Source organism: Besnoitia besnoiti, chromosome I, assembly GCF_002563875.1.
Source record: "Besnoitia besnoiti strain Bb-Ger1 chromosome I, whole genome shotgun sequence".
Classification (NCBI taxonomy): domain Eukaryota; phylum Apicomplexa; class Conoidasida; order Eucoccidiorida; family Sarcocystidae; genus Besnoitia; species Besnoitia besnoiti.
The window spans coordinates 6,505,259-6,531,161 of NC_042356.1; the positions used below are offsets into that span (position 1 = coordinate 6,505,259).

The following is a 25,903-nucleotide window of genomic DNA, read 5'->3' on the forward strand; positions in this document are numbered from 1 at the left end:
CGTAATTCTCGTGAGGCACTGTCTCACACACCCACACATCGAGGCTTCTGCGCGCACTCGCCAAGAAATCGCCAACTGCCTCGGCCTGAACTTTCCCTCCACGGAGTTGCTCCACCCAGTTTTGTCAGCTTCAGCGTATGCTGGCGCACTCCGAGGCTCCCAGAGAGCCTGCAGCTAGATGTGTAAGACGTCGACTTTTCTGCCGCCCTTTGGCGAGGACACTCAGGGCGTAGACGCTACACAGCACACGCGGCTCGCTGAGTTCGGAAGAAAGTTCGATCAAAGATGCGTTCTGTGCGCTCCAGCAGGCGTTTCAGAAGCATTATGCTACGTAATTCTCGTGTGGATCGGGGTTCTTGATATGTGTTTTAGCTCCCAGGCAACCGAGACAAGTGAGCCTGTGACCGCAGGCCGACCAGCCTGGTCCTGTGGGAAGGGGGGGGGGCGGGGGGGGGGCAGCGGTGAGTCAGTCCTCGTCACGAACGAAAACGAAGATAACTGACTCTCACGCCAGTTTCAGCGGACGCGTCATGCGCTAGATGAAAGAGGAGGAATGAAGGCAAACTGCCGGGTACAGTCCGACTGCGCTCCCGCCCGTGTGCAGCGTGAGGCACACTGACTGCGTCGCGGACCTAGTTCTAGAGGGCACAAGAAACGATGTTGTATCTCCAGAAGGCTGCAGGTGACTCACTGGTTGATGCAAGGAAGAGGCCGCGTTTCGTTTCCGCACAGGGGAGAAGGCGGAGTGGAGCGATGGCGGGCAGGAAAGCGGGCTGCCAGACAGAGCAGCGATGAGACTAGCAGGCGCGGTGCGCGCGTGCAGTGCCCGCAACACAAACTACTCTCCGCTGCGCGAGGGCTGTTTTGATTGCTCTTCGCGGCCGCAAGGCACGAAGGAGGACGGCACCGCTGACGGAAAGCAAAAGGCAATCGAGAAAACACGGTGTGACAGCTAGGCACGTGAACCACCCCGCGGGCAAAACGCGAAAACGCACGGACTGGCGGGCGGCGAGCTCGCTTTCTGGACTCGCGGTTCACGTTCCAACTGGAGGGACATGAAGTTGCAGAAATGACCAGTGAAGAAGAAAGACCGGAGTCAAAAATACACGGAGGAAGAGAGGAAAGACGTCACTCCGTAACGGACACGAGAAAACTTGGGTGGCCTACTAGAACGCAGCACTGTTCCTACGGCGCTTGCAACTGGCGCGCTCGCTTTTTTCTTGCTGAGTTCCCCGCATGTTACCTTGGGCAAAGAACCTGTTACATGAGCAGGCGCAGGTCCGGTAAAACCTCATCAAACGTTATTTGGAACTTTTCGGATTAACAAATGGGTGGCGGGGGCGCACAGCCTCGCCTCCACTATGTATCACACGATTGCGCCGCTGCCGTCTCGCGACCCGCAGGGCTCATGACTGCGTGTATGCCTGCGAATCAACGGCAAGGAAAGGAAAGTGAAGACTGGCTGGAGACGGAGGATTTATTCCCACACGATCCATTCTCTCTGCTAGCCGATATGCGGTGCAGGACACGCAGAGGAACTCCGTCGGCCAGCCCCGTCTGACCTGCCGAAGGCGACTCAGGTGACCCCTGTCAACGAGCCGGTCACTGACATGCGCCAGAGAAATGCCAGGCTCCCCTGAGCAAGTAATGCGCACCGAAGGGTGAACTGAATCAAGAACTACAGCAGACGCTTGAAAACGCCCCCTGCCCAGCATCTGACGCACGCAACTCTCGTTGCTGGTTCGTAGAACTCTGTGGTGTGCCTCGGGGTGACCCCGTGCCCTCCTTGAGACTATCTGCAGAATCATGCTGCTCCACATCCGCGCTTTATCTTAATGTCTTGAGGGCCCGTGTGTGTTCCCACGGATTCCGAAACGCTTTTCTCTTCTCGCCTTGGCGGACGCTGCCGGCGGCAGCGCCTAGATATCGTCGATGACGGCTGGTCACACGAGGTTGTACGCAAGCGAATAGCTTCCTCCTTGCAACTGGCTAGACCCGCCGAGTTTGAAGTTTGCCCCTTGCCACACCAAGTGGAGATTCACGCAGCAACAAAGTCCTGAGCAATTTTACATCCGCTTTGCGGACTGATACTGCAGATCCTAGCGTCAACGGCCCCGGCGATGCGGGCTGGAATTCCGGGCCGGGGGGGTGCGACAAGAGCGCACCCCCGCGGCCCCCCCCTGCTGCAACTCCAAATGGTCATCGCCACGCACACCTATCATGCCTTCTCCTTCCGCCCTTTTTTTCGTTAGGTAGTATTTAATCATGAACGTAGAGAAAGTGCGGTCGCACCGAGCACGATCCCTTCAACGAGCTGACCCCGGCTTTTCTGTTAAACGTAGGAGTAGCGGTAAGCATTCGCTCCCACCCCCCTTTCTCCCCGTCCCCCCGGCCTAGCGGCCCGCAATCTCGTTTCGTTTTCAAATGAGGCCCTCTATTTGTCGTCAATCCGCGATGGGATCCAGCGCCGAACACCAAAGTTACAAGATGAATTTAGATTGAGAGCACACCGGCAAAAGACGAGGTGTGCCCGGAAGAGACTCGCGGAAATTTGGTGTGTTCTGGAAACCATGCTAGCACAATACAACGAGGATCAGACTAACCGTTTCCGAAAGCGAAGCGCGCCGCGCGCTCCCCGCGACCCCCCTCCTCTCCCCCACGAAGGCGAGGTTTTTTGTTTTCGGAGCGCCGCCAGTGTGTCGCTGTTATATGTGATGGGTCTCAGAGACGGAGCCAAAAAGCACGGTTGCACGGCGACAACAGGCCGGTATTTTCATTTAGAGGCATTTACTTGTTACTTTATGGCTTAGATGCTTTCATTTTAAGCAGGAACGCGCCGACGACTCCTTGGAAGCCGCCGCGAATCGATCGCTTGAGACCCGGTCGCGGGTTTTGGCTGTTTGAGCTGCCGTCTCGTTCGCTGCTTCGTGTCTTGAGAAAGCACCCATCTGCTCCGGAACCACAGCTTTCCTGTCGAGAGGAGCGCAAGATTCCAGTAATCGTGCTTTGACTCCATCCCAAATTTCGGCGACTCTCGCTCGTAACGTTTATGCTCCCTTCTGGCCTGGTACTCCGTGCAATCCGCGTGGCCACCCGTTCCCGTTTCCTTCGCCTGGCGTGCAACCAGATTTTAGTATTTTTTCTGTAACTCGAGCCGTCAATCCTGCTGCCCGATTTCCTGTTTCGCTTGTCTCTATACCACGGTTCATATCGCCGGCCGGTAGGTAATGATGATTCCGAGCGTAGCGAAGGCCTTTCCAGGCTGGAGCACTGCGGCGGTTGGTATTTGTGTGAACGACAAACCCGACGCTCGTCGCCTGGGTGACACGGAGTGTCGGCAGCCAAATCATAAGGAATCTTTCTTTTTCGGAACGACGCATTAGCAAGACTTCGAATATATAATAATAAGGGCGCGTACTGTAAGAGCGTTTGCCTTTTGACTCCTACCCATTACTGTAGCTGTAGACACACCACGTGCGTTGGGTTGGATTCTACTAAATTCTGTCCGCCTAACTTTTTGATGCATTCCGCCATTTGATACCAAGAACCTCCTCAAGACCATAGATGAACTACTTTGCCGTTTATTAAAATAAGTGATTTGCAAAAACAACCCTGCTTCTGGGCTGTATGCTGGTCGAGCCGACCCCTGTGCTGGCCGTTACACCACGCGATCTGTCACGTGACTCTCCAGACGCAGAAAGTGTATGGGGCTGTAAATCATGGATTTAATGCTGTGTAGCGTCTTTCGGTGGATGCTATTTCTCGCCGGTTCTCACTAGTACTCTCAGTGCGACTAGCCGCATAAATAGGCCTCGGCCGATCGATCTACTGTTTGCGTGCTGACCCCGCCGTGCGAGGATGGGGCCTGGTGTATCCCACGCGTCTTCTGTGGATTTCTAGGTTCATGGATGCGCCATTTTTGTGCGCACTGTTTGTCTCTTTATGCATACATCCGTGCCTGCGCATAGACCTCCTACTTGCGCATCTGCACTCGTGCCTTGGTGTCACGTCGACGGTGTACCATCGCGCGTATTCTGTTCCAAATTCGTGACTGTTCCATCCCTTGATGCGTGTGCGTTGTTTCGCAGACCCTCGGAGACATTTTGCTGAGCACCTTTGGCTCTGGCATCCTTCTGAATTTCGTCCCGCCTTGTCAGCAGGATGGCGCAACCGCAGCCCACTCCGTTCCAGAAATTTGGGCCGCTCCTCACCACCTCCTCGGGGAATCCGGTCGATGACAACCAACACTCCATCACTGCTGGCCCCAGGGGCCCAACAGTAGGTGAATTTGACCGTCGCAGGCGTTTTGCAAGATTGCGTGTCTCGCGTCGATCTGTCCGTAGGTGTGTGCATCTGCGCGGAAGGCGCGTGAGTCGAGGACGACATTTGTACTGAGTCATAGTCGTCGCTCGACTTCTCGTAATCAGACGTAAATGTATGCTCACCGATATGCACCGATGCATTTGGACATGGGGAGATTTGTGATACCCCGCGAAGTCGGTTGAAATTTTAGAGCCACGTCGACAGCTCGCCTGCCTTTTTTAGTTACTCCGGGGTCTTCACGCCTCAACTCCAAAAGCAACATCGTGTAGCGTTGTTGTGCATAGAGGCTGCGAGCTTAGACACACAGTTACGCTAGAAGGTGATGCAGGACACGAATTCTTCAACATGCTGTCGACTTGCGCGCGGTCACTTTTCTTGTGGCGCAGATACTTGGCGACTTCCACCTCCTCGACAAGCTCGCGCACTTCGATCGTGAACGCATCCCCGTGAGTTGATTCCCGTGCGCAGCCGCTGGCAACGAGAGAATGACAAAACATAGATCTCAGAGGTTGTATGGGGCGCCTTTCATTCAAAAACACGTTTGCTTATCAATGCGCACCCTTGTGCATACGCAGCTGCCTCCTTTATTCATTGATAGTCGCGAGACATATGCGAGACGGCGACACTACGTGCGTATGGCAGACATGATCGCCCAGGGATATCTGCATACGCACACTTTCTTTCTGGATTTTCACTGCGAGACACATACGGCGCTTTCGCCTCGGTCTCCCGCGCGCGGAATTTCACACAAGCGGTAGACGGACAGGTGTGCGAGTTTTGGAATCTCAGACATTGCAAGTGTTTGCATGTCCTGGGGGGCAGTGAAAAGTGTTTTTTATCGCTCTGGGGTTAAAGTGATGTGGGAAGTCCTTTTCCTCTTCACTTGTACGACGTGTATTTTCACGTGCTGATTTCGGATCAGGAGCGAGTTGTGCACGCCAAAGGCGGCGGCGCCTTTGGCTACTTCGAGGTCACGCACGACATCACCAAGTAAGTGACATCGTATTGCCTGCAGCGAAGGTAAATTCATTCGATGACGCGCAGTTCGGTTTTTTCCTGGCCTCGATTCTCTCCCGTTCTTCGCTGAGGAGAGGCTACGTCCTCATACGCCCGCGGCCCCAACTCCTGATCACGAAAAACGTCGCTCTACACGTATTCTCGGGTTTAGGCTTGAGGAATTTGTGTGTATCTGTAGATGCGTGCCCCCGTTTGCGCGTCGACGCATATGCGCATCCACGGCATGCGAGGCTCTTCGTGGCTCAGGCACGTCCTCTCAATTGTCTGGTGTCGCCTTCGTTGCGCAGATACTGCAAAGCGAAGTTGTTTGAGAAGGTTGGGAAGCGCACGCCAGTGTTTGCACGCTTCTCAACGGTGGCGGGCGAGCTGGGTAGCGCCGACACGAAGCGCGATCCGCGGGGTTTCGCGCTCAAGTTTTACACGGAGGAAGGCAACTGGGACATGGTAGGGAACAACACGCCGATTTTTTTCGTGCGCGATGCGATCAAGTTCCCCGACTTCATTCACTCGCAGAAGCGCCATCCGCTCACGCACGTGCACGACCCCAACATGGTGTGGGATTTCTTCTCCCTCGTCCCCGAAAGCGCTCACCAGGTCACCTTTCTGTACACGGACCGCGGCACGCCGGACGGATTTCGGCACATGAACGGATACGGCAGCCACACGTTCAAATTCGTCAACAAGTGAGCGAAAAAACTCAAGGCGTGCGCAGCCCTCCGCTCGCAGTTTCTCCACGGAACGCAGGCAGCCATGCGGACGCAGACACGCGGCTCACAACGCATCTCGGCACACGATCCTGCCCGCAAGAGATACGCAGACTGCGTATGTGTGCGAAGACGGGCAAGTGTGTTATATTGAGGCCTCCGCGCAATCTTGCGCCCATGTCTGTGGTTCTCTGGCGCATGTCTGCAGTGTCTCGTTTGGCGTCAATGTCTGCTTCACATGAACGATCATGGACGTCTTGCATTATCTGAATTTTCGCCTGAGCATATCTACGCAGCATAGGGGGGGGTGGAGTGCCTGCTGTGTTTCGACTGTGCTTCCTGCCTTCGGCCGAATGCCGTGTTCCGCGTCGCGTTGTTTTATTCTCGCTGTGTGGCTCGTTCTCCCTGTGTCTGTTGCTTTACAACGTTTTGTTGACTCTGTCTGTTCGCCCTTTGTCGGTGTCTGAGGAAAGGTTTTATCTGCGGTGATGTTTGCCATTTCAATGCAGGGATAACGAGGCGTTCTACGTGAAATGGCATTTCAAAACGAATCAGGGAATCAAGAACTTGTCTCGACATCGCGCGAAGCAGCTCGAAAGCGAAGACCCAGACTACGCAATCCGCGATCTCTTCAACGCCATCGCCAGAAATGAGTTCCCCTCGTGGACATTTTGCATTCAGGTGAGAGAAACAGAGAGAGAGGCTTTCGACAGTCGACACAAGCTGGACATTTGTCCTGGCATGCATCTTGGTGAATTCCTTCTTTTCACCAGACTTGAGCAACAAGCATTGCTCGGAGTCAGCGTGTCGCGCGCTTCAGTGTTCATTTGCGAGGATTGTTGTTCACGGTAGACCAAAAGGCGACAAACACGTGTAGACGCGCGAAGAAAGGAAGAGGAAAGCGGGGCGAGAGTTGTTCTTGGCTTCCCCTCTTTCGTGCGTCTCGTTTTGCTTGGAGATGCAGACCTGCGCGTTTTATATTCGGTTGCATCTGCATGCGTCCTGCCTGTCTCAAGAGTCACAAGGCTGCAGGTGTCCGTCGTCCGTGTGCATCTCTTTGCGTCTCAGATGAACCCGGTGTTGTGCGTGACTGCAAGCGTGGGGGCTCGCGTTCGGAGGGCGGCGGCGTCCACGCGGGCGCGAAAACTGTTTCCTTAACAAACATCCTCCTGAGCTGTTGAGGGTTCGCGTTCTCGCCATTCCTGTGTGCAGGTGATGCCGGTGAAGGACGCAGAGACGTACCGCTGGAATGTTTTCGACGTCACCAAAGTCTGGCCTCACGGCGACTACCCGCTCATTCCCGTCGGGCAGCTCGTGCTGAATCGAAATCCCGAAAATTACTTCCAGGACGTTGAACAAGCGGCCTTCTCTCCCGCGCACATGATCCCGGGCATCGAGCCGAGCGAAGACCGCATGCTTCAGGGCCGCCTCTTCTCCTACTCAGACACTCACCGACACAGACTCGGAGGTTCGTACATCAAAAATACCAAAGTATACTGATATATTTCGATATATACTGATATATATACCTATATCTATATATATATGCTGATAGACATACTTATATGTGTATATATACCTGTCTATCGTGGTGGGGTGACGGCGCATCTGCTTGCGCCGCGGCCTTGAGTATGCTGGTCGTGTTCGTAAGACAGGCGCGGCTATTTAGAGCTTCCATTTTCTGCCGTTCCCCCTGTCTTCTTGTCTGAGAGGCGTCTCTCGTCTGCTCTCCTTGTGGACACCGCGCCTGTTGGGCTTCTGTTTTCTGCATTCCCTACCGTCACCTGCGCGGTGACCGGGCTCTCGCTCGGCGTCTCGCTGTGGAGACGACTACGGAGGCCGCGGAACTTCAGATCGGATGCCTTCCTTTTTCCCTTTGTCGCGTTGTTCGCAGCCAACTACCACCAAATTCCAGTGAATCGCGCGTGGAACTGCCCTCACGGCGACTACTCAGTGCGCGACGGCCCCATGTGCATCGATGGCAATAAGGGCGGGCAAGCGAACTACGAGCCCAACAGCATCAGCGGCTTTCCTCAAGCGGACAAAAGAAACGCAGCCTGGTCGGGCTCCACAAGCGTGACCGGCCTCGTCGCGCGCCACCCCCAGGAACACCCCAACAGCGTAAGCGCCGAGGAAAGATACGATATCGCGCAAGCGGCACACACAGAACTCAAGCCGACGCGTTCAAAAGGCACAGAGAACCGAAGTCGTCAGATAAATACATCCATATATGCATCCATATAAACATATATGTATTGTATTTGCTTACTGGCGCATGTATCTGTGTGCATACCGTCGAAGGCGTGCTAGGTAATGCCGGAAAGAGGAGGGATTCAAGGCTCGCGAGACATGGCGCGGGGACATTCGGCTTTTTACCACCCCTGAGAGACTTGTGTTGATGCACAGCGAAGTGCAACGTTGGCAGGAATGCCGTGTGCGTTTTGGCTGTCAACGCAGCATCGGGAAAGCCCGGAGGCCTGAGAGAGGCCGCGATGTGGCTCTTTGGAATCTTCATGGGAGAAGACTTCTTGCAAAAGAATTGAAGGCAGGGGTTGGCGATGCGCTGCGCTGGATACTTCTGGAGCTTGCCTTCAACTTTTCTCGCGTTTGTTGTCTCCGTTCTTGCTCGCAGGACTTTGAGCAGCCTGGAGCTTTGTACCGGAAAGTCCTGGCGGAGCCCGAGCGCGCGGCGTTGATTGAAAACATCGCTGACCATCTGAAGCAAGCGCGACGCGACGTAAGCATCTCATGGGAAAGGACGCTTCCAGGGGGTTTTTGGTGTGGTTTTTCTTTTTTCCTCGTGTTTTCATTCCCCCATCTTGCCACATTCCATTCGCGGTCTCGCTGCGCTTTCTATGTTGCTCGCGTCACAGATTCAGGAACGACAGGTGAAGATCTTCTACAAATGCGATCCTGAGTATGGCGAGAGAGTCGCACGCGCCGTCGGCCTTCCCATTGAGGCGTGCCACTCAGCGAGCCTGTAGACGTCGCGGGCGCGGAAGGCAGACTCCAGAAGGCGAAGGCGAAAAATTCGATCACAGAAAGGAACGGATGCTCGCCGCGACTTCCCGAGGCAGAAGAGAGCAACCGAAGACGACGCAGAAGCTCGAGTCTTCTAGAGAAACCTAGGCAAGAGGACCGAAGCGTTGGAATCGAGAACGCGTCTGATGAGAGACGCAGGTACAAGAAACCATGTTGATGGAAGAAGCAGAGTTGTTGTGTTATGGCGCTTATCCCGCATGTCACTGTGTCGTTGCAGAGCTGAGACGATGCTGTGAATTATGCGAAAATACCCCACGGGCGAGGAACAGACGGGATGAAACGGGACAACACGGGGAGGGGAAGGGGGGGGGGGGAGGGGGGAGGGGGAAATGCAGACCCGTTTTGCTTGAGGGAAGCGCGCACGCGTTGGCGTCGCACTCTTGCGTGTGGTTGCATGTATTTTCTCCGATATTCCGATTAAAATACACATGCAGGTTTTGTATTACATGTGCGTGCCTGCATTCTGTAGCGAAGCGTATACGTGTCAGTGTCCGGTGTTTAATGCATCGAGAACGTATGACGGGTCTGAGCGGCGGCGAAAATCCTCTAGTGGCTTTCCGCCGTGTGCCTTCCCTCGTGCTGGCGTGTAGCTGCCGCAATAGAGAAAAAGTGATAAACCTAGTTCTAGGCGCATGCCTCGTGCCGCACCCGGGATTTGACTTGTTGCCGAGGACTGGCTTGCTCAGCGCCTTTGAGTTTCCCTCCGTGTTGCCGCGGGAAAGGACGTCGTGGGCGCACGCAGCCACTCCGTCAAATCCTGGAACTCCAGGTGTACGTACACCTGATTCGGCCCCTGGATGGCTGTTTGCGGTGTTGGATTTTGGCGTTTGAGGCTTGCTGTTTCCGTGGGAGAGGCGAGCGTGCTCAGGATGGGGTCTTGGAACGCCGTGCGTAACGGAACTTCGTGTGAACGCTCCTCTCACCTAGCGGGAACGGCGTTGCGATCGCTGAGACGAGAGAGCGGGCACGGAACTCTGGGTTTGCATGGACATCGAAAAACATCGAGAGGTGACAGAAGGAGGAGAGCCGACAGAATACGCACACGCGAAGCACGCCCCTCTTTCTGAGAAAAGCTCCTACGAGAACGCGCTGCCACCAAGCGAGCGAAACTGCCTACACGACGATACACTGCGTCGTTTCTACAGGTGACGGCTGCAGCGGTTAAACACCGTCGAAACTCGATATGGAACAACAGTTGTATTCGCCCGCGTGGTTTCAACAAGAAACGCCACTGAATCGGGCGGTGACGTAGAGCGCACAACCTACAGCGATTCGCGTGCGGTGGAGACTGTTCGTCTTCCCTGTTGACTGCTGCAGCACTCAGTCATAGCTTCCGTACACATCGAAAATGTCTTCTGTACTATTTGCGGATCTTAGAAGTGAGGCAAGCACCGGCCGGCATCTGCTTTTCTGCACGTGACGCCCGTTGGCTCGTGCCGTCGTGTACGCAGAACAAGCTCGAGTAAGATATGAAGAGGCACAACGTACCGCAGATCGGGTAGCGGGGCCTTTACACCCCAGGTTTCGCACTTCGTTCCGCTCGTACACGAGCAAAATACGTTCACCTTGTAAGCCAAGCAAAGACTAACACACTGAAAACCTCTGCCCCGGTGGACTGCGACGACAAAAAACTTGCAAAATGTGCCTCGCAAAGTGGAGGTAAACGTTGCCATTCCTGTGTGACCTTACTACTGAAGCGCACACTCCAAATTAAAAAAAAACCCGAGCTGTGTCTGCTGCGTACGCGCGCGACGTCACAAGAGAGCCTAACAAGCAGAGCGGCTTTCCGTTCCGCGTGTGAAATACAAATCAAATGATCTGCGGTCCATAACTGTGTAACTCATTGAATTTTTATTCGCGATGGATATTTCGTGCGCAGGGGTGACGACCTATCTTCCTGTCCTCATTTTCTCGCATGGAGTAAACTCTAGTAACCTTCGCTGTACACGTGCGAGGACCGGCGAGACGGCCAGAGGGTCTGATCGCGTTCTACATTTACCTTCTTCTTCACACGTAGCCGTGCTCAAGAAAGCACACAGCTGCTGCAGCACTCCACCATCGCCGCTCCACCGCTCGGTGAGACTGAGCCGGAACAAAAACTGCGTTCGTCCTCTGTCGGAGCGAGACACAGGACCTTAGACCGAAACGAACAACCAGGTCACTGCTGGAAAGTCTCCCTCGTGCCTTCCCTCCCTTGGCGAGTTCCCTCAGATACAACTCCATGCGGGCACGCACCACCTGACATCGTCGGGTGTGTACCTGCAATATAAATATATATATTCATGTATAAGTGTATGTATGTACATTCATACTGACTAGCAAATACTCTGCGCGCGCGTGTGTCTTGTCTTGCACGCGCCTGTATATTAGTGAATTACGAAATTTTTGCCAGCGCATGGGCGGCATCTGCCCCTCCGTGCCGGGCGCCCTCCAGTTCTTCCGCTGCTGAGCTACCCATCGAACAAATCGAAGTGAACCGCGAAGGGCTCATCGTCTTCGTCCTCCTCTGCTGTCGGCTCTCCGCCTCGGGCCGCCTCGGCTTCCGCCAGGGGCTGTCTGGCGCAGTTTCCTCGTTTCGTTTTCTCCTCTCGGCGCGCGCCTCCCTTCGCAGCCGCGCGAGTCGCCTGAGGGCCTTCTCCGAAGAGAAGGCGGTAGCAGAGCGAGCAGAGGAAGGTTGGGTTGTGCAGGCCGCAGAGGAAACTGTTGACGACGCCTTTCGCAGCCAGACTCTGCTCGCAGGCGTGGCAGACAATCGTCTTTCCCGCCGGCTTATACGTCCTCACGGGGTACGCTGCGGTGTACGTACAGTCCCTCCGCGAGTCAAACTGTCGAAAATTCCAAAAGATGAGGCGGTGTTCGCACGTGCCCTGATGTAGGAAACACGCGGGCGATCGCAGCGGCAGAACGAGGTCTGCAAGAACCGCCTCGTCTTGAGGAATCATCACCACGTCTTCCTCCTCCTCCACTTCCACGAGCTCCTCATCGTCGCTGCTGTCTTCCCCAGCTGAGCCCGCCGCATCAACTCCCTCCTGATCGCCAAAGAGGCCGGCGTTTGCGTCTCGCCGAGACCCTGCCCAACGCGCCTTGCGTTCATCTTGCCCCTCTCCGCGTCCCTCCATCTCAGAGGCGAGACGGCTGTCGCTACTTGAGTGCCTGGGACGCTGCTCCCTCTCTCCTCGTGGTCGCGGCAGGCCGTCAAGGCGCTTGACCGGCGGCGCCGCGACACTCCACACCGCGCACGTGCGATCCGCGCTGTCTTCTTCGCCGCGCACGCGTTCGATTCTTCTCTCTAGAATGCGTCCTCTGCGCAAGACTCGCGCCTCGCGTCGCCTGTTGGCCTCCTCGCTTCTCTCTTCGTCTTCTCTGCTGCCCAGTCCCTCCGCCGCGGATTGCGCCATTGCCGCGTCTTCGCTTGCCAAGCTTAGAGCCTCTCCCCTGCCGCCAGAAGACGAGTTCGGGTCGCGCTCCTTCCTCTCGCCTTCTTCTCCTCTCTTTTGGGTCCCCCCCGCGCTGCGCTCGCGCGCGCTGCTTCTTTCTCGGCGCCGCGTTTTCCGGAAGAAGACTTTCTTTTTCACCGCGAGTTTGCCCGTTCCTCGCAGGTGCGCGGCGAGCATGTCGGCGTACTCCACCTCGCTCTCCTCGTAGCGCGCGTCGGGGTAAAGCACGCCGTCGATGAGGAAACAACTCGCGGGGAAGAGCGGCACGCCGGGCTCAAACTCCGCCTCGCAGCACCCCAGTAGCGCCTGCCGAAGATCCAACAGCGTCTGCGAAGCGAGCAGGTCGAACGAGGCGACCTTCCCTCCGCGCGTCGAATGATACAGCGACACCGAGACAATGACTTCGTCCGCGCGCACTCGCCCGCCCACCGGCCGCGGCTCCACACAAGAAGGAGTAGTCGCCGCAGCAAAGAGCCGCGCCGCCTCACACGACGAGGAGGCCGCAGACGACGGCGGGGCGTCAGACGACGGCGGGGCGTCAGACGACGGCGGAGGCAGCGCGGCGGCCTCGCGCGCGTGCACTTCTGGCGGGCTGGGGGTTGTGCACGCCGTCTTCTCGCGCGCCTCCGCGCGCTTGCGGAAGGCGCGTTCGAGGATGTCGTGTTGGTTGACAGCGAGGTTGTGAAGGTCACTCTGCCGGTTAAAGCGCGTGCGGAAGAGATCCTGGACCGCCGCGAACGTCTGCAGCCCGACGGCCGCGCGGAAAGCCCGCCACAGGTTCGCTTCGCTGTACGGACAGAGCGCAGGCACCGGAGGCCACGCGATTCGACACGCGAAGCGGTTGAAGCGCCGCGCGCGGCTGTGCCGCAGCGCCTCGAGCAAGCTCTCCCGCACCGCCGAGTCCAGCGTCGCAGGCCACGACCGCAACTCGCGCGCGACGCTCCACGCGACCGCCTCCTCCACAGACGGCACGCGAACACCCGCAGACAGAAAAAAACCAAAATAAGGCGCCAGAGAAGAAGCCGAAGCCGAGAGAGCAGACGAGACAGCTCGGGGCGCGAGGCCTGCGGAGAGGGGACCGCCGCGCCCGGGGCAACTTCCGGCTCGAGCCGCGACCGCGTCCTCGTCGTGCTCCGGGCCTGGAGACGCTCGCGGCGGCTCGCGGCGCGCGTGTCGCCCCTCGCGGGCAGTCTCCCCTCTTCTGCCGTCAGCAGCCGCTTCTTGCGCCTTTTGGGCAGCTCTCGCGTTTTCCTGCGCGAGATCCTGGGCTAGAGAGATGAATTTTTTGAAGCGAAGCTCGAGCCGCGAGGGCGGGGGGACATGCTGCAGGCTCTCCGCGGCGCGCGCGATCCTCTCCACTCTCTCTCGGAAGGCAGCTGGCGACAGAAAGCGAGAAGAAAACGCGGGCGCCGGCGAAAAGGAGAGATATTCGTCCTGCAGAGGCGCGGGAACCAGAGACTCATCGAGGCGGCACGCGGCGCTGGGGTTAGAGGGCGCAGCGGCCTGCAGAGAAACGACACGCGCGCGCGAGACACGCGATCGAGACAGAGAGAGAAAAAAGCAAGAAAAGAAAATTCACGTAACCGCACACAAAGATACATCAAAGATTATATATATTGAAGTATATATATTTATACGCTATATACATATGTGGGAATGTGTACGCATATGTCATATATACATTAATATAGACAGATAAACAGATACAGGTATCAGTAGGCAGGAAAAAGAACAACGAGGAACGGTAGGGGGCACCGCAGCGAGAGAATGTGAAGTGGGTTCGCTACAGATGATGCACGGCTTATTTCGTGTCTTCTCTTGCGACCTTGGCGTCCTAAAGCTCTCCGTTCTTCGAGCGAAACAATTTCACTTTTAAGCATGTTTTGCGGTATTGAAAGTAATCCGATCGAAAACCGCTGGCTTGGTGTATTTCTGTCTTCTGTCATTAACTTAGTTGGATCTGTAAACACTCAGATATAATAGGCGAATGCGAGAAAACTCGAGTTTGCCTCTAGGCGGCGAACCTGCGGCTGTTCGAAGTGCGCCTGAAGCAGGTGTCTGTACACCTCAGCGTCTCCGCGGAAGAGACTCGGGAAGGAGTCGTCGGGTTCCCCGACTTCCTCCTTCCAGAAATCCTCCGCGTCTGCGCCCGGCCTGCGCCAGAGGAACTCAGAAGGAGGACAGAAAGGCAGCGGAAACGGAATGCCTTCGTCCAGCTCCTCGAAAGCGGAGAGGAACGGGTCGTCGCCTTCCGCCTCGTGGGCATCGCACCCAGTCAACAGCGCGCGTCTTTCCTTCTCGCGGGCGTCCTCGAGCGCGGAGGAAAGTGCGTGGAGAGAGGCAGAGGCTGCGGACGACGAGAGGGGCTCGCTCGCGGCACCGCGAGCTGGGTGCTGCCGCCTCGCGAAGAATCGCGCAGAGGGCAGGGCGGCGGGGAGAGAGAAGGATACCGGCGCAGGAAATCCGCCAGACGCGCGCCGAGGCGCGAAGACTGCCGCTGCGGCAGGCGACGCCGCCCGCGGAGAAGAAGGCGGAGGAAAGTCCAGAGGCGCCGCGAGGCGACGAGATGGCGAGGGCGTCCCGCAGCGGAGCGCAGCCTGCGCGGTGAGAGGCTGAGGGGGAAGGAGAGAAGACGCGCCAGGCGCGGCCTCTGCTGAAACCGAAAAGGTCGGCGCTGACCCGGTGCCTTCAACGGGCAAGGAGAGCAACTGCGCAGCAGAGAGAGGAAGCGGAGACTGCGGGGGGGTTGAGGAAGACGTGGGAGCATTCAGAGGAGGAGGAAGCAAAGGCGGGGAAGAAGACGGGGAATGGAGAGGGGAGAAGGAGAGACCTCCCCCCGCAGCCACGGACAGGAGTGGAGGCGACGCAGAAGAAAGAACTGGCGAGAAGCCTGGGGAGGCAGCGGACGCCCAGGGCTGCATAGCGTCGAAGGATGAGGGTGGAATATTGGCGTAGAGAGACGAGGAGGGCAGGGACGCGAGAGAAGAAACTGGAAAAAGCGAATCTGCAGCAAACTCGGGATTCGAAGGGTCCCAAGCGCCACCAGACGCGGACGCAAGAGAAGCCGCGGACAACGAGCAGGCGTTGTCAGCAGCCTCCCTGGACGCTGAAGGACCCGAGCAGGACGGAGAAGACGGCTGAGAAGCAGAGAAGGAAGAGAAGGCTGCCGAAGACCCCTCCCTCGAGCCGCGCGTCGGCGCCGCGTGGCGGGGGTTGTCATGCGCGGTCTCCATGGTGAGTTTTCAGGTAAACAACATGACGCGAAGCCAGCGGAAACAACGTGCAAAAGCGAGAGGCGATGGCGGGGAAAAGCCAGCTGCGAGACACACCCTCGACGCTCCGCGATTCTCACAGCTCCTTCCTGCCTCTGAAGCGCCACCTCAGAGGCACACGAGGCCCTTGCGGCAAACACGCGGACTGCTGAAACTTTCGGCACGCATCGTGGCCAGAAACAACGGTCTAAAGCAGGAAAGCACTCGCAAGCTGGCGATGACGAAATGCAGTCGAGGAGCATGCCCTCACACGCGCGTCAGACACTTTCCCGGGTTCCTCCCAGGTGTACGAACACCTGCCAGGATCCGCACGGGGCTCGCACGCCAGCACACTGAAACCGCTTTACGTCATTGTTATCTTCCTCTCTAGTGTGAATGTTCTTCTGGCATCATCGCTCAAACTTTTTCTCAACTGAGCGCTTGGGGTGTCTTTACGCGAAAGCCTGCCAGAGAAGACGGACAAACGGTCACGACCGTCTTTTTGCCGTCTGTGAGACCAGCCGCGACTAGATTTGACAAGGATCGCTTCTCCTTCCGCGTTTGTTCGCAAGTCTTCTCTTTCTAAAGTCCACAAACTCCGTCCTAACCATGCTCCAAAGCACGTGCAACCGCGGTGCATCTAGCTAGGTCGAGGCTGGACTGCACTCGACTTCCTCGCTGAACCGGCGGCTGGCGAGACCCAAGTTTGAAGCAGACACCGTCCCCGCAACACACCGCCGTCGCCAGCGTTTGTTGGGCCGTTCGCTCTCCGGAAGGGAAAAAAAGCATCGCGTGATTCATAAGGCGCCGCATGCGTCACAAGAGGAGACACGCAGAGACGTTCGTTGCTCGGTCACTGGTGCCATCGAAGCATCTGTCCCTCTCTTTGAACCCGAAACTCTGTTGATGTCTCTTTGACTCCCTTCCTCATCCTCTTTGCCCCGAAAATGGGCTTTCGGTAGTCTCCGCGGCGTTGCCGTGAACACGGACAGCTAGCTCTGTGCGGCCTTTTTTGTCGTGTCAAGTTCCCCGGGTGTCTCTCTTTCCTCCCTCGCGTGCCTGTCGCGCCGTCACGATCGGCGCGCGGCATTTATTCCAATCTCAGAAGACCCTGCGGGTGGCAGGCGCGCGCGGTGCTTCATGCTTTAGCCGATTGCGATTTTCGCATGCCCTTTTTCCGGCTTTTACAGAGAGGCTATGGACGGCCCCCGCATGTGAGCGGGGAGACTCCTGCGACCTTCCCGCGGTTTTTCGCTTTCTTTTTCGGGGGATGGCGTCGCGCCTGCGTGCGGCGGGTGAGGCGCGCCTATTTATCTTTTCCGTTTTTCCTCGTTTGCGTTTCTCTCCCCCGTCCCCTGCCTTTTTCGCACCAACTCTCGGCACCATGGCGAAGAAAGTGAAGAAGGCCGGGAGCGAAGGCATCAACTCGCGCCTCCAGCTGGTTATGAAGAGTGGCAAGGTGAACCTTGGCTGCAAGACCGCCATCCACGCGCTCCGCACTGGCAAGGGTGAGAATTCTATCGATTTGGTGGCCTGAAAAAATCCATTTTTCCGACGTCCTGAAGCCGCGAGGGAACCCAACCGGCGAGGCGCCTGAGGCAGGGCGCGAAAGGGATCTCAGCGCGCGCCGCCGCCGTGTGGGGGGAGGAGTCCGCGGAAAAAGGAGGGGCGGGAAAGGCGGAGAAAAGCCAGAGGATAAAGAACGACTCACGACGAACAATATTGCTTTCCTGTCCCTCATCTTTTCGCACATTCTCCAGCGAGGCTCGCGCGAGGGTGGAGGGGGGGAGAGGCGTCGCCGCGCCCATGCTCGCCGCAAAACAGGCGGTCGGCCCAGGCGGGGCGGAAACGTGGTTTCTCCGCGACCGTTGGGAACAAGCGCGCCTGTACAGTGAAAAACAGGGTCTCTAGGTGGTGTGCAGCGGTTTGGCGAGGCGATTGGAAAGGCCGCCTCCATCACCTGGCTGCTGCGTGTGTGTGTGCGCGTGGGTCACGCGAAGCTCAGAAATGCCCGCGCCTGGACTCGCTCCGTCGTTTGAATCCGCGTGGGCCTCTCAAGCAGTTGCGCACTTTGCGGATGTGGAGGAGAGGCAGCGAGCGCCCTTCTGGTTCCTCCTGCATTCTTGACGTTGTGTCTTCTTTGGGGTGTATGTACAGCGAAGCTGATCATCATTAGCAACAACTGCCCTGCTCTCCGCAAGTCTGAGATCGAGTACTACGCCATGCTCTCCAAGTGCGGCGTCCACCACTACCATGGAGGTGAGAATTTCAGTCGTTTGCCTTTTTTTTTTGTCGGCGCGTCTCGTTTTGGTCTCGAGTGATGAACCCTTCTTCAAACGACTGGATGTCTCCCTCGACGTAGTCGCTCGGCGGTCTGCGGCTTCCTCCTCCGGGAAGAGCTCTCTTCGTCGGTTTCCTCAGTCTCTGCGGGTCAAGACTCGGGTTGTTTCCGAACGTTTCCAACGTATGCGGCGGTGTGTGTGTTTCGAAAAAGAAAAGCTTTCTCGTTCCTCGTGGAGAGCAGAGAGGTGGGTCGGCAGCAGGTCCCCCTAGCTGCCTATCGTTGGTGTTTGTGAGCTTTCTCTCCCGAAAAAGTTTCCTCTCGTTCTAATGCGTGCACGTTTGCCTTTTTTTTCTGTTTGCAGACAACAACGAGCTCGGCACCGCCTGCGGGAAGCTCTTCCGCGTCAGCTGCCTGGCTGTGACTGACCCTGGTGACTCTGATATCATTCGCTCTGTGGAGTAGAGAGGAAAAGAGGAAAAACGTGGAGTAGCAGAGGGTCGCGTGTGACGCGGAAGAAGCCTCGCCGCCCGTTCTGTACGCGCCTACATGAAAGTGTCTTCGTATAGGCATGCGCATCACGTGTGCCTGTACTACGGCCGCGCATCCGTGAGTGTCTTCGTGTGAAGACGCAGGCAGGCTGCGTGAGGGCAATGACCTGATGTCTTTCCACGCCTTGAGACGCTTTTCTCCTGTTGTGTTGTTCTTGCCCGTCTCTCGATCTGACTCGAACTCAAACGCTTTGTCCCTCTTCGTTCGCGCGCGCCGCAGCCTCGCCCTCCCTCCAGGAGGCGCCAGCAGAAATAGGAAGTAGCTGAGTCTCCTCTTCACGTTACGCGCAGCTCGCCGTTGTGAACCGAGAGATTCGCTTTCGAGAGGGAATTCCCTAAGCCTGCCCTAGAGCCTTCCCTGGCGTAGAGACACGGAACTCATATATGTATATATATGTATGTATAGGCAGAGAGACACAGAACTCATATATATATAGTAATATTAGTTTGTACAGGTGCACTTACGTAAAGGTCGAGTGGGGGTAGCGGTTCACTTTCGCCTGTTCGGCGTTCGCTGAGAGGAGTCCCCGCGAACTCAAGCAGAGGTGCCGTTTCTACGCAAATGCTAAATCCATAGTTCTATCTCCCTCCGAGATCATCAAAAAGGCAACAATCTACGTGGAAGAAGGGGGGCGAACCCGCACACCCCGTCGATCCTCATCCCGACCGTAGCCGAATACTAAGGATAAGCGCATGCATGCCCCAGAAAACGCAGACCAGGTTTTCTCGTTTTCCATTTTTATGTTGAATAAGCCAGCGTGTTGTTCTGTGGATGGAGATAAGCAGAGAGCATTCATAGCCGTTTTTTCTTAACGGCGTCAACCAACTGCCCCATTCGAGTTCTGCAAACTCTCCCTGTTTCTCTTCTCTCCCTAACCTATATGGATAAATATATATATATTTATATATATGTATGTATAGCGGTGGCTCTTTGTCCAGACTATATTAAAGCACCTGTATTTTTGTAGTATACTGCACATTCATAGATATATCCACATATCTGCGTATCGAAGTATATGACTGGTATCACAGCACTGGAAAGACACAGCTCGTGGAGATGACGCTGCCCATCAGGCCACCTGGAATAATTCGCGCACGCACGTGCTTCTTCGTATCCGTGGCTTCTTGCGTCTGCTGGCCTCTGTGGGACTTTTCGCGGGTTTCGTGGCGGTCACGCGGATTCTGCTAACAGCCCTAAACCGTGGGCGGACGAGCTACCTGTGAGTAGAGACCTGCTAGAGACTTGTCTACATCGAAGGCATGTGAAGAGAATGACTAAACGACAAATTTGCTCAAGCCTCGCACACCCCCGGAGCCTTGAACTGCCGAAACAGGGGGCAAGCGAGCCGTAAAATGTCAAAAAACCAAGGGCACATACTAAAAACAAACCATAAAGACATGTATGTATGTGGACACATATATGCGCATACGTGCATGCACGTAAACAAGTATATATATATATATATATATATATATATATATATATATATATATATATATATATATATATATATATATGCGTGCCCTTTGACTCCACACGTCGCTGCAGAGACACAGAATGACAGACGACAGCGCAGACAAAAAATCCACACGGAAGGAGCACCGGGGAAGAAAGGCCTCTAGATGCCACACATGCACACGAAGCTGCATGCACCTCCGAGGCAACTGCAACGTACGTAAACGCATGCGTGAAAATACACGCACGCCTCCAACATCACAAACCAGATATAACTACAAATTTGATATGCGAGTGCTTAACAAGAGAAAGAGGAGAGAAGGCCTCATACAGAATGCGTGAGGGGCCTGTTAGAAAAAATGGAGACTTTGAGGAAGGGTGAAAACCTGAATGTCAGAATCTCTCCTGCTTGACAGGCACAGCTGCGTCGTGGGGAAGAACGGCCTGCGCGGGCTCTAGACTCGCAGCAAGCGGAGGATCCGAGGAGGGAGAAGAAGACGAAGGTCGCTGCGACGTCTCCGCTGGGGCGATCTGTATCTCCGCTTGAGTCGCCAAGCGAGCGTCTCTTGGCGGTCCTGCGTCTCTCTCTGAGTTCAGCGGCATGTCATCTTCGCCGGTCGCCTCTCTGCTTACGGCCTCCTCGACTCTAATTTTGATCGAAACGCCCCGCTCGTTCGCTTGATCTTCGCGTTCGCTCGGAAGAGCCTCTCCGCCTGCCTCCGCGGCCGGCAGTCTCTCTCGTGGCGCCCGCGGAGGCGCCCCGTGCCTCTCTCCTTCGCCTCTCCCCTGCGCGCCACCGTCTTCGCCCTCGAGGCTTCGCGCGCCGTGTGCGTCTCCCTGTGACTCTGCCTGCTTTTCTTCTTCTTCCTGTTTTTCTCTCTTCTCGCCGCCTCCCTGCAAGCTCCGAATCGCCTCGAGCACGCGTCGGCGCAGGAACGGTGCCTGTGGGAACGTGAAGAGCGAAAGCGGAAGCGACGAGAAAACGCCTCAAAACAAAAGACACCAGCCGCCAGCGAAACGTCATGTGCCTGCTGCACCAGCTGTGCGCTAGAAAGCGACTTAAGAAATTTTTCCTCATTTTTTCCTTTTTTCCCGTCCCAGACCGCCGCGCCCCGTTGGCCGGCGGGTGCTCTGATCCGAGGGCGGGGGGGGGGGATGGGGGGGGGGAGGCAGGCGTGGACGCGGCTGCGGGTTGGCTCTCGATTTTTCGCGTTCTTCACTCACCTGCACGCCGAGACTCTGCAAGTCCTCACTGCGGAGCTCGAGAAGGCCTGCGCCATCGAGGGCGCAGGACTCGCCGGCAGCCGCGAGGCCGGGCACGCGCAGCGAGTGGAGGAAGAGCGACGCTTCTGAGACGCTCCAGAGGCTGGGAGAGGCGCGCTGCATGAGCACGGCGTCTGCGAGGTCATGCACCGAGACAGTGGGCGCTGAGGCTGGAGTCGCGGCCTGCGCACGCGAGGCGGAAGAAGAAGCCGAGCGAGGCGCCGAAGAGGCGCCAGCGGTGGAGGGCGGAGACGGCGAGGCGCTGTCGGGGTGCGAGTCGCCATTCGCGTCTTCCTCGCGGGGTTTCTTTCGCTTGACTGCCTGCAGGACGAACCGGTAGGCCTCCGCAGGGTGCAGGCCACAGACGCAACACGCGCCGCGAAGGCGGAAGGCGCCCGTCTCCGGGGCTCGGTCGAGAGTCACATGCACCGGCTGAAAAAGAGAAACAGGAGAAAACCAACGCGAAGAAATGCGCAGCACGAGATCGTGAGCACATGAATATACACACGCGTACGAAATCAGCAACACACACACGTGAGAATGCAGATGTGCTCCCCTCTGTATTTTCTGCATCAGATCTAACTCCAGAGCGCGCCTTCCCGACGCCGGCAGCTAACGAGGTGCCCGATTCGACGCCACACGCTCACTCCCGCAAGATCCAAGCGCGACGAAGGCGCGGCGCATGGAGCCTGTGCAGATGCTCATACCGACGCTCAGATCGCGCGCGATAAGAAGAAACACCCAGCGTACCAGAGTTTCCACTGCGAGTTCAAAGGACGCGCCGCGCTCGTCTGCAGGCTGGCCGCTGGCTCCGCACCCTGCTTCACTCCCCTCTCGACCAGCAGCCGCCGCCCCCTTCTCGCCCTTGAGTCTGTCCTCTCCCCCGGCGCGCCGCTCGCTGTGCAGCCGGCCGTCTTCGGTCTTCTTCACGGGGCTGAGGAGCGGAAAATACGTCAACTGGAAGACCAGCCGTCCTTCGACAAACGCCGCAGCAACGCGTCGCGACGGTCGAACCTCGAAGGAGGGAGAGACGGAAGCGCCGGCGATCCCCCCGAGGTATAGGCTCACTCCAGAGTCCTCGCTGGGAATGACGACGGTGAGTGACGCGGACGCCGCAGCGCCGTCCGCGCCCAGCAGAGAAGAAGAAGGAGAAAACAACGAGGAAGCGAAGCGAGAGAGACTGGCGGCGGATTCGTCTTCGACCGCGCTGGAGGACGCGCGCTTCCGCTTAATCGAGGATTTCGCAAAGAGACGCGACAGCAGGCCGTCGCGGCCTTGTCCCTCCTCGTCCGACGGGGCGCGAGACGCTCGTCGGCTCCGCTTCCTTCTGCGCTCGCCTTCTCGGCGCCCTGCTTTCTCACTCGAATCAGAGGAGGAGGAGGACTCGTCAGGGGGGTCGCTCTCTCCAGCGCTTCTTCTTTTCCCTTCGATTCCATCCTCCCCTCGCGGGCGCTTGCTCGCGCTCCCACGGCCATGTGCTCCTTCTTCCTCGTCTCTCCTGGGCTTTGCGCTCCAGTCCTCCGCCCTCCGCGCACGTTCCTCGCCGGCGAGGTTCGCCTCCGTCTTGCCGTATCCCTCGCTGCTTCTCTCGAGGTGCCGACGCCCTTCGTCGCGGCCGCTTTCTCCCTCGCTGCAGACGGCCTCCGTCCGCACGAGGTTGCTAGCCTCGAAGATAGAACGGCCTTCGCGCTCCAGTCTGTCTGCGTCGCGCGCCTCTCCGCGCGGGTCGCACCGCTGACGACTTTCGGCCGCGCTCCGCGGCGGCAGCGGCGGAATCGCAAACCGCCTTCCTCTGGGCGCAGCTCTCCCGCCCTCCGCACTCTCATCAGGCCTGCGTCTGCGGTCTGCGCTGGAAGACGCGTCGCCGCCGCGCCGCGCCCGCTCGCGCCCGTGCGCGTCTGCCTCGGCCCCTACCGCCGCCGCGACCGCGAGCCGAATGCGTCTCCGTCGCTCCTCCGCGTCTTCGTGTGTCTCTTCTCGCGGGTGGCGCAAAGAAGCCGAGAGCGGAGGCGCACACGACCAGAGGGAAGATGCGGAAGGGTTCTCCGGTCTCTCCCCCGGGCGGCGAAACACGCGGCGCCAGTCGCCCGTCACCGCCGCTTCCCGCGCGCCGCCCGAGAGGCCAGCGAAGGAGCCAGCTGAAGACGAAAAGGAGGCGAACGACGAGGATGAAGAAGACGATGAAGAAGACATCGAAGACTGTGGCCGCGGTGAAGAAGAGGAAGAAGAGGATGATGATGATGATGTAGGCCGCGATGAAGAAGAAGACGGCGACGAAGACGATGAAGATAAGGGCCGCAACGAGGAAGACGAAGACGAAGGAAATGAAGAAGACGACGAAGAAGAGGTGACGTTCGCGGGTGGGGACGAAGCTGCGCGGCACGACGTGTTGCCTCGTTCGTCTCGCGACGAGCGAGATTCCCTCTCGGATTCCTCGTCGCTCGAAGAGGACGCGGAGTGGAGAAGGCGCCTCCGGCGCGCGCGGCCGCGTTCGTCGAGTTCGGCTGGTCGCTTTTTCGTTCTCTCTCCCTCGCGACTCGCCGGCCGATGGTAGGCGGGGGCGCCTCGCCCCGCCCCCCCGTCGTCGTCTGGCTCTCTTGGCGTGTCGTCTCGCTCTCTTGGCGCGTGATCTTCGCTGCTTGACGATTCACTGTCATCTGAGGCGTCGCCGCTGGACCTGCTCCTGCTGCTGTCCTCGTCGGACGAGCTCGAGGAAGACGCTCCGCTGCCAGGCGCCCCGGGGCGCCTCATGCGGCCGCGCACCCCCTGCACGCCAGCGGGCGCCGCGTCATCCGTGCTGCTCTCGGTGTCAATGACGATCGCCTCCTCGTCGGTTCCGCGGCCTTCGTCCTCTTCGTAGAAGAGAAGGTGCGGCACCAGCAGCGATTGCAGCTCGCGGAAAAGGTCGACTTCCTCTCGGCCGGCGAAGAGCGCCTGGAGCTTCGCATCGCAGCGCACCGTGCGCCCGCCGCCTTCGGTGCGCAGCAGCTGACGGTCCCGCGCGTACTGCCAGATGCACTTTGTCACTTGAGGCCGCGACATGCGAATCTCGCCCCCCGCCTCCCGCTTCTCCGGATAGACCTCACACACCACCGCCTGCAGCAGCGGCGAGAGCCGCACCTCCCGCATCAGCGTCGCCCGACCTGCCTCGCGCTGCGCGGCCGTCGGCCTCCGCCGGCGCCGACGTTTGCCCCCCGCGCCCTTCGTCCGCCGGCGCCGCTTCTTGCTCGGGGCTTTCGCGGCCGTCCCAGCCGACGGGTTGCGCTTCACGCTCGCCTTCGCTTCGCGCTTGAACCCGCCCGCCGCGAGTTTCTGCGCCTCGCGGAGCCGCGCGAGGGTCGCCTGCTTGTCCGCGCGGCAGGTCCAGGCCGTCGTCTTGGGCAGCGAAGAGGAAGAAGATGAAGTGGCCGCCGCAGACGAAGAGGAAGACTTGAGGAGACCCGCGCCGGAAGACTCGGGCTTCGTGCGCACAGAGCAAGACGCATGAGAAAAAGGAGAAGAAGACGGCCTTTCCATCTTGCACGCCGACGCAGCTGGACGGGCGGAGCTGCCCTTCCCGAAGCCGCTCCAGCGCCCTCCTTCACTCAGGCGCTTTTCCTCTTTCTTCATGACTGTCCAGTTCTTCGTCTTTCTTTTCTCCCACTTTTTTTCCTCTATCATTCCACTCCCACCCACCCTTCTCTGCCGCGCGTTGCTCTTCTCTCACGCCTTCTTCGCGATCGTTCCTTCGCTAGGCCGGCTCAGCCTTTCCACCGCCCTCCTCTGTCTTTGCATCAACGCCGCAGCCTGGCGCAAGGCGAGAAGGACGCACCTTGAAGCACAGGACTCGCTGCCGCGCCCCCGACGAAGGAGTCTTCCGTAAAGTCCAACCTCCTCTGCATGCCGGCAGCCCCGCCCCGACCCTGAACAGTGAAGGCGACGCGGAGTCAAGTCGGCACAAGGCGCTGTTGCCTTTCCTACTCTCGCTACAAGATGCCCCCTCAGCAAACCTATTTTGCCTTTCAGAGGCTCTTCTCTCTCTTTCTCTTTCTCTCTCTCTCTCGGGCGCCTTCCGCCTCTTCGCTTCGCCCGCCTTGCCTCGCTCCGCGGCGGCCTCGATCGGTTTGCACACGCTGCCCGCCGAGACGCGACGGCGCAGAAGGTCAACCGCCGAAGCAGGACGCAAATGTGCAGGCCCTACTCACGGAAAAAACATGAAGCGGCAGCTCTAAAAGCGAAGAGGCGTCGCGGCGAGGAAGCTAGGTCGCAGACCAGGACCGCAGGTGCCTGTCTGTACACGCTGCCGGCCCACATCCGTCCACGAGCACGATGAAACTCATGAAGCATGGGAAAAAAAGCTGAAAAAATTCGACAACGGAGCCGAGGGTTGAAGAAAAAAGGCGGTATATCCGTTGCTGCGACAAGCACGCGCATGCATTCGGCAGCGCGAAAATGTTTCGCGTGGCGTTGCATGTGCATGGCGGAACCCAAGTCAAATTGCGCCCTTCGCGGGCGCTGCCTCTCCACTTCACCAGTCATCTCCTTTCAAGCTCTTCTTTCCTCTTCTATTCCATTTTCTCGTCGCTGTGTGTGGCCTTT

The 25,903-nt window shown here is 57.9% G+C and overlaps 4 protein-coding genes across 4 annotated transcripts; 2 read left to right on the forward strand and 2 right to left on the reverse strand.

Moving 5' to 3' along the window:
* Positions 1 to 4,161: 4,161 nt before the first annotated feature.
* On the forward strand, positions 4,162 to 9,028 carry BESB_009270 (catalase; the record flags this gene model as incomplete). The annotated part of the gene is made up of 9 exons (XM_029359681.1): positions 4,162 to 4,278; positions 4,710 to 4,769; positions 5,246 to 5,313; positions 5,628 to 6,023; positions 6,554 to 6,725; positions 7,257 to 7,512; positions 7,939 to 8,165; positions 8,677 to 8,781; positions 8,918 to 9,028. 9 exons carry the CDS (start codon positions 4,162 to 4,164, stop codon positions 9,026 to 9,028), a joined length of 1,512 nt encoding a protein of 503 aa, XP_029222594.1.
* A 2,508-nt stretch (positions 9,029 to 11,536) lies between these two features.
* BESB_009280 (uncharacterized protein) lies at positions 11,537 to 15,756 on the reverse strand (the record flags this gene model as incomplete). Its single annotated transcript, XM_029359682.1, has 2 exons — positions 11,537 to 14,026; positions 14,548 to 15,756. The coding sequence occupies 2 exons, from the start codon at positions 15,754 to 15,756 to the stop codon at positions 11,537 to 11,539; spliced, it is 3,699 nt and encodes a 1,232-aa protein (XP_029222595.1).
* A 1,402-nt stretch (positions 15,757 to 17,158) lies between these two features.
* Positions 17,159 to 18,520, forward strand: BESB_009290 (ribosomal protein RPL30; the record flags this gene model as incomplete). Its single annotated transcript, XM_029359683.1, has 3 exons — positions 17,159 to 17,282; positions 17,932 to 18,033; positions 18,420 to 18,520. 3 exons carry the CDS (start codon positions 17,159 to 17,161, stop codon positions 18,518 to 18,520), a joined length of 327 nt encoding a protein of 108 aa, XP_029222596.1.
* Positions 18,521 to 20,455: 1,935 nt separating this feature from the next.
* Positions 20,456 to 24,934, reverse strand: BESB_009300 (SWIB/MDM2 domain-containing protein; the record flags this gene model as incomplete). The annotated part of the gene is made up of 4 exons (XM_029359684.1): positions 20,456 to 21,004; positions 21,287 to 21,757; positions 21,973 to 22,014; positions 22,076 to 24,934. The coding sequence occupies 4 exons, from the start codon at positions 24,932 to 24,934 to the stop codon at positions 20,456 to 20,458; spliced, it is 3,921 nt and encodes a 1,306-aa protein (XP_029222597.1).
* Positions 24,935 to 25,903: the final 969 nt, after the last annotated feature.